The sequence below is a fragment of the Oratosquilla oratoria genome, chromosome 1, assembly GCF_046742065.1.
Source record: "Oratosquilla oratoria isolate Oo_2021 chromosome 1, ASM4674206v1, whole genome shotgun sequence".
Taxonomy (NCBI): Eukaryota; Metazoa; Arthropoda; class Malacostraca; order Stomatopoda; family Squillidae; genus Oratosquilla; species Oratosquilla oratoria.
Genome location: NC_134777.1, coordinates 70111255 through 70117674, shown reverse-complemented (window position 1 = coordinate 70117674; position 6420 = coordinate 70111255). Strand labels below are relative to the sequence as shown.

The 6420-nt window shown below is 41.9% G+C and overlaps 1 protein-coding gene across 1 annotated transcript in view; it reads right to left on the bottom strand.

Annotated features, from left to right (window-relative positions):
- LOC143036040 (RNA-binding protein 28-like) overlaps nucleotides 1–6420 on the bottom strand; it is a 30497-nt gene continuing 24077 nt past the window's right edge. The window contains exons 10-11 of the mRNA XM_076203325.1: nucleotides 5665–5740; nucleotides 1–315 (exon numbers count right to left, since the gene is read on the bottom strand). Coding sequence (XP_076059440.1) covers nucleotides 59–315; nucleotides 5665–5740 — 333 coding nt within the window. The 3' untranslated portion in view covers nucleotides 1–58. The remainder of the gene's footprint in view (nucleotides 316–5664; nucleotides 5741–6420) is intronic.

The following is a 6420-nucleotide window of genomic DNA, read 5'->3' as shown; positions in this document are numbered from 1 at the left end:
TTTATAAAATAAAATTCAGCTTTTTAATATACACTGTCAACAATTAATGCATTACATTTCACTCATACCAACGTTTCCCAGTTTCTATTGGTACAGATGCTGCCATTTTCTTCTTGTACTGTGCCACCATATTATTAAATGCCCTCTCATCCTTTAAATCTTTTTTCTTGGCACCACGGATAGGTTTTGGTTTAGATTTCTTATCTGCTTTAGGATTGCTGGTTCCCTGACACTGTTTCTTTGAAGGAGAGCTGTTCTCAGGTCCTCCATTCTCCATTCCTTGTCTCTGTTCAACTGGTCTTTTCCTCTTCTTACCTTGAAGGAGATTGAATGGATTGGAATGAATCAACACAATTCAACTTTTTTTTATAGTACACAGTACAAGTTCAATATAAACTAATTCAGCTAATGTCAAATTTGATGGAGAGAGAGAATTTTTTTTATATATATTTATATATATATACACATACATACATGCATATACCAAGGCTTTTTCCCCCTTACAAGGGAGGTAGCCAAAAACCAAAGGCATAAAAACCCCTTCTGGGGTATTGACTGCATGTTATTGTGACAAAGTAGCATGCAGTTGATACTTTAGGAACTATATGGGGCATCCCTATGGACCAGAGCTACACATCTTTTTGTCTATGATAGAGGAGGGCTCAGTTCACAGAGAAACGATGACACTTTTATTATACTGCGACTGTCCCTCCGTTATACTGTCCCCCAATCCCTTGTTACTGTCCTGTACCATTTCTCTGAATATTCATTTCATTTTTTTGCCTACCCTGTGGTGAGGAATAGAATATTGCCACCACTTGAATCGTAAGAGGCGAGAAAAACAGGACAGGGATTAGGACTAGACATCCTTCTTCCTGTAGCCCCACAGGGGGCATTCCTAAAAAAGTAAAGGCATAAGAGGGTCTAGGAGTTTTCCAACCAGTACCCTAAGTTTTGGGTGTATGTGTGTGGATATAGAACAGATGAGAGTAAAAGAGAAGAGACAGGCAGTATGTTTGTGAGAAGAAAGATGGATGTATTGGCTTTGAGTGAAACTAAGTTGAGAGGGAGGGGTGAGTGCGAGTTTGGGAGTAGTTGGGAGGTTCTCAGGAGTGAAGAGAGGGCATGGGAGAGAAGGGGTAGCTATACTAGTAAGTGAAGAGATAGGTACATGTGTAGTGGAGTGAAAGGTTTCTTCAATGTTAATGTGGATGAAGGTGAAACTGGGAAAGGAAATGTGGGCTTTTGTAAGTGCATATGGGCCTGGTAGTGAGAAGAGTGTAGAAGAAAGGGAGGCTTTTTGGATAGATTTAAATGAGTGCATTGAGGGATTAGGGAGAAACATCAATGTAGTAGTATTGGGAGACCTTAATCCTAGGGTAGGAAATGAACCAATAAATGGAGTGATTGGGAAATGTGGAGTGCCATGAAAGAATTGTAATGGAGAGTTGATGGTGATGTGTCTAGAGAGTTGTTGATGGCAAATACAGTGTTTCAGAAGAAAGTCAAGCATAAGTACACATGAGAGAGGGTGGTAGATAGAGCATTAATGGACTATGTAGTGGTAGATAGGAGTATAATAGGAAGAGTTAAGGATGTACATGTTCTAAGGGGCGAGAATGGGGGAATATCAGATCATTTTCTGGTGGAAGTTGAGAGTGGAGAATAGATTGAGAAAGAGGAAAAGGACAAAAGGTAGGGAGGTGCTTAGAGTGAACTGCTTAAATGAGAAAGAAAAGGAGAAGGAAGAAGAGAGGAGTGCAAAAGAGTGAAGGATAGAGTAGAACTAGGAGTGGAGGACGAATGGGGATGGTTCAAGGAGGGAGTCACAAGGTGTGCAAAGATGATGTGTGGAACAAGGAGGATGGGAGGAAACAGAAGGGAGGGTAGTGAGTAGTGGGATAAGGAAGCAAAGAAGAGTGTAGAAAAGAAGCAAGCTTTCAGAGATTGGTTACAATTTAGGACAAGGGAATCATATGAGAAGTACAAAGTAAAGAGAAGTAAAGCATAAAATAAAAGAGGCAAAGAGGAGACCAGATGTGAAATGGGATAGGAGTATGACAGAAAATTAAATAATAAAAAAAAAAAATTTGGAAAGAAATTAAAAGAGAAAGAAGAGGCGAATCAAGTAGAGAAAAGATAAAAGGTGCAGATGGAGAGATGATAATGGAAGAGAAGGTAGTGAGAGGAAGGTGGACAGAGTATTTAAGGGAGTTGCTAAATGTGAAGGATAGGGAGGGAAAGGTAGTTGCAGTGGGAAGTGCTAAGAAAATGACCATGATGAGTGTGGAAAACGGAGGAGAAATAAGGAAGGATGAAGTGAAGGCAGTTGTTAAGACAATGAGAGCAGGTAAGGCACCTGGTCTGGATGGATGTCGTGCAGAATGTCTGAAAAAAGGAGGTACAGTGATGGTGGACTGGCTGGTGAGGTTATTTAATGATTGTTTATGAGAGAGTAGAGTGCCAGAGGACTGGAGGAGTGCTTGCATAATTCCACTTTACAAGGAAAAAGGGGACAAGTGTGAGTATAGTAGTTTCAGAGGGATTAGCTTGTTAACCACTTCACTACGGGACTTAAATCTCGTGGGCAGCAGCCAATGCCAGCCGTACGACGTGTCGTAATAATACTCGCATCATAAAATATAGTCACGGCTTATATCGATCGTTCTCTCTTTCACCCGTGAATTTTGAAAACCACAGAGAATGGGATTTAGAGCAGATTAGGGAGAATGTAAAAACACAGGGGCGACTACAATAAATATAATCAAGATGCCAATATGGCTGCATCGCGAATCCACTTGCTCCTCATGACGCCTATGTGTGCGGCACCGTATGGAAGGGGTTACGTGTAGTTGGGTAGGCTTTGGGAGGGTCTTGATTGAGAGAATTAGGAGAGGAACAGAGGGAGTAATTGGTGAGGAACAGTGTGGGTTTAGGACAGGTAAAGGTTGCATAGATCAGATTTTTGTGGTAAAACAAAAGTGAGAAAGCTATAGGAAAAGGTAAGGATGTTTTTTGGGGCTTTTATGGATTTGGAAAAGGCTTATGACAGGGTCGACAGGAAGGCACTGTGGGAGGTATTGCAGATATACGGGATAGGAGGAAAGCATTTAAGAGCTATCGAGTTTTTACAAGAGTAGTAGAGCGTGTGTCAGGATTAGAAATGGAGAGAGTGAGTGGTTTGAGGTAAGGGTGGGACTTCATCAGGGATGTATTACGTCACCCTGGCTGTTCAATTTATACATGGATGGGGTGGTGCGAGAGGTAAACACAAGGGTAGTAGGTCAGGGACTGGAGATGGATAGTGGGTCAGGGATTGGAGATGGTTAAAGAAAATGGAGAAAAGTAGGAGATAAGCCAGCTGTTGTTTGCAAACAACACTGCACTTGTAGCAGGATCAGAGGAAGGATTGAGGAGGTTTGTGACAGAGTTTGGGAAAGTGTGTGAAAGAAGGAAGTTGAAGATAAATGTGGGTAAAAGAAAAGTGATGAGATGTACAAGGGGTGAAAGTGGCAGCAGACTGGAAGTGAGTATTAAAGGAGACTGGAGGAAGTGGATAGTTTTAGATATTTGGGTGCAAATGTGGCGGGAAAGGGAGGAGTGGAGGTGGAGGTAGAATGTAGATTGAGAGAAATGAGTGCCTTGGTGGATAAAAAAGTAATGAAAAATAGACATTTGGGAATGGATGCTGAGAGGAGATTGTAAGAAGGAGTGATTGTACTAACAGTACTGTATGGGGCAGAAATATGAAACATAAGAGAGGAAGAGAGAAGGAGTTTGAATGTGTTTGAGATGAGGTGTCTGAGAAGTATGATAGGGGTTACTAGGCTGGATAGTGAGAAATGAGGAGGAGAACGGGGGTGGAAAGGGAGTTGGGAGATAGGGTGGATGAAAGAGTATTGGGATAGTTTGGACACATGGAAAGAATGAGTGAAGAAAGACTAGTAAAAGAGGCGTGGAAAGCAAACATGGAAGGAGTGAACATGAGGGGGTGACCTAGGATGAGATGGATGGATGGGGTAAAAGGGGCATTGGGGAAGAGGGGAATATCTGTTGAGGAAGGACAGGAGAGGACAGAAGAGAGGGGTGAATGGAGAATGGTTGTATATGGATGATATTGTGATGTATGAGGTGGAATGGATGGGGGATGGGAGTGAGGGAGTATGTGAGGGAAAAATTTGACGTAACCCAAAGGGATTTCTCCCGGTCTTTTCCTTTTCTGCATGAGGGGATGGAGAAGGGGGGTTCGCCGATTTAATGAAGCACCCTTGCTGTGGATGTGCTGTGTCTTGCGACACTGCTTCTGACCCAGGGCAGTGGACAAGATGCAGGGATGACCCGTCATCCAGGAGGTGCCAAGATAAGAGGGTGGAGGGGAGTGGAGTGTGATAGGGGTGGAATGGGTGGGAGTGATTTTTATGCCGTTGTTTTTTGGCTACCTCCCTTCTAAGGGGGAAAAATACTTTGGTATACCAATGGCTTTTTCCCCCTTACAAGGGAGGTAGCCAAAAATTCAAAGGCATAAAATCCACACCCACCCATTTCATCCCCACATATTCAAATACTCCACTCCCATTTACCCCACCTCCCTCTTATCTTGGCTCCTCCTGGATGATGGGTCATCCCTGCATCTTGCCCACTGCCCTGGGTCAGAAACAATGTAGCAAGACAGAGCACATCCACAGGAAGGCCGCTTCATTTCATAGGTGACCCACCTCTCCATCCTCTCATGCAGTAAAAAGAGAAGATGGGAGAAATCCCTTCAGGCTGTGTCAATATATCATTCACACTTCCTCACCCCCCCATCCCCCACCCACTCCCATGCATCACAGCATCATCTATACACAACCCTTCTCCACTCACCCCTATCTTCTATCTCCTACCTTCTTTCCTCAACAGACATTTCCCTCTTTCCCAATGTCGCTTTTACCCCATCCATCCATCTCATCCTTGGTCGCACCCTCATGTTCACTTCTTCCACACCTCTTTTACTGACCTTTCTTCACTCATTCTTTCCATGTGTCCAAATCATCCCAATGCTCTTTCATCAACCCTATCTTCCAACTCCCTTTCCATTCCTGCTCTCCTCACCTCATTTCTCACTATTCAGCCTAGTAACCCCCACCATACTTCTAAGGCATTTCATCTCAAACACATTCAAACTCCTTTCTTATGTTCCATGTGTCTGCCCCATACAGTGTTATTGGTACAATCACTCCATACAATCCCTCTTTGCATCAATTCCCAAATGTCTATTTCTCATTACAATTTTTAATCCCCCCAGGCATTTATTTGCTTCTCTCAATCTATATTCTACCTCCACTTCCACTCCTCCCTTTCCTGCCACATTAACACTCAAGTATCTAAAGCTATCCACTTTCTCCAGTCTCTTTTGATACTCATTTCCAATTTGCTGCCACATTCTCCCTTTGTTCATGTCATCACCTTGCTTTTACCCATATATAATAATAAATAAATAAAATTAAATAATGCTAGCTAGATGTTGTGATTACCCCCTTCTTGTATGACCTCTGCATGTCTTTCATGGGTACCTAATGAAGACAAGATTTTCTCAAATTCTTTTTGAAAGCAAAACTAAGTAAATTATGACAACAGTACAACTGAACCCTGATACTCTCTTCTGCCAATGATACTCAATCTTACCTTTAAGTCGATTATTTTGATCTTTCCTGAGTTGGTTACGTGTAATCTTCCCCTTGCCTTTGTCACGATGCCGTACCTGTCAGAATAGTTGACTAGTTTTCATACACCAAAAAGATACATATATACAGAGAACTTCAGACACTGAGACAGCACTTCTATATCTTCTCATTTCCTCCCTGATTTTTATGAAGATGCAAAATTAATTTCTAAAGTCTATTTATATACCAAGGGCTTTTTCCCCTTTACATGGGAGGTAGCCAAGTCTTTGTGGAAAGAAAATAATAATAATGTCTAAATAAAAATAATCTTCACTTTACCATGATGTATGGCTCACATACTCAATACTGGCTGATACCTAGTGATTCTACTTAGCTTTGGAAACCCTCCTGCATTCAAAAGATTCAATATATACCTTGACTACAATATACAACCTTTATATTTCATTCTAGCTTCTGCCAGGCAATTTCATTCTGCCAAAGAAGACATACAGCAGTGTATGGATTTAACTCCCTCATTTACTACATCTTAATTGATATATGCTAAGGGCTCAAATCTGAAGGTCATGCTTCTACTGCATGAGAGACCAGGGGCAACTGACTGACTGATCAATTAAGTATTGACCCCTTCAGCAAAACCACTTACAGCAGAGAAAATGAGAATTCTCCCTGTGTGGAAAAAACTAAATATAACAAACAATTACAATGAGCTGAAAGGAACAACACAACCATTATAAGACTCCTTGATGCTGCTCAGGAT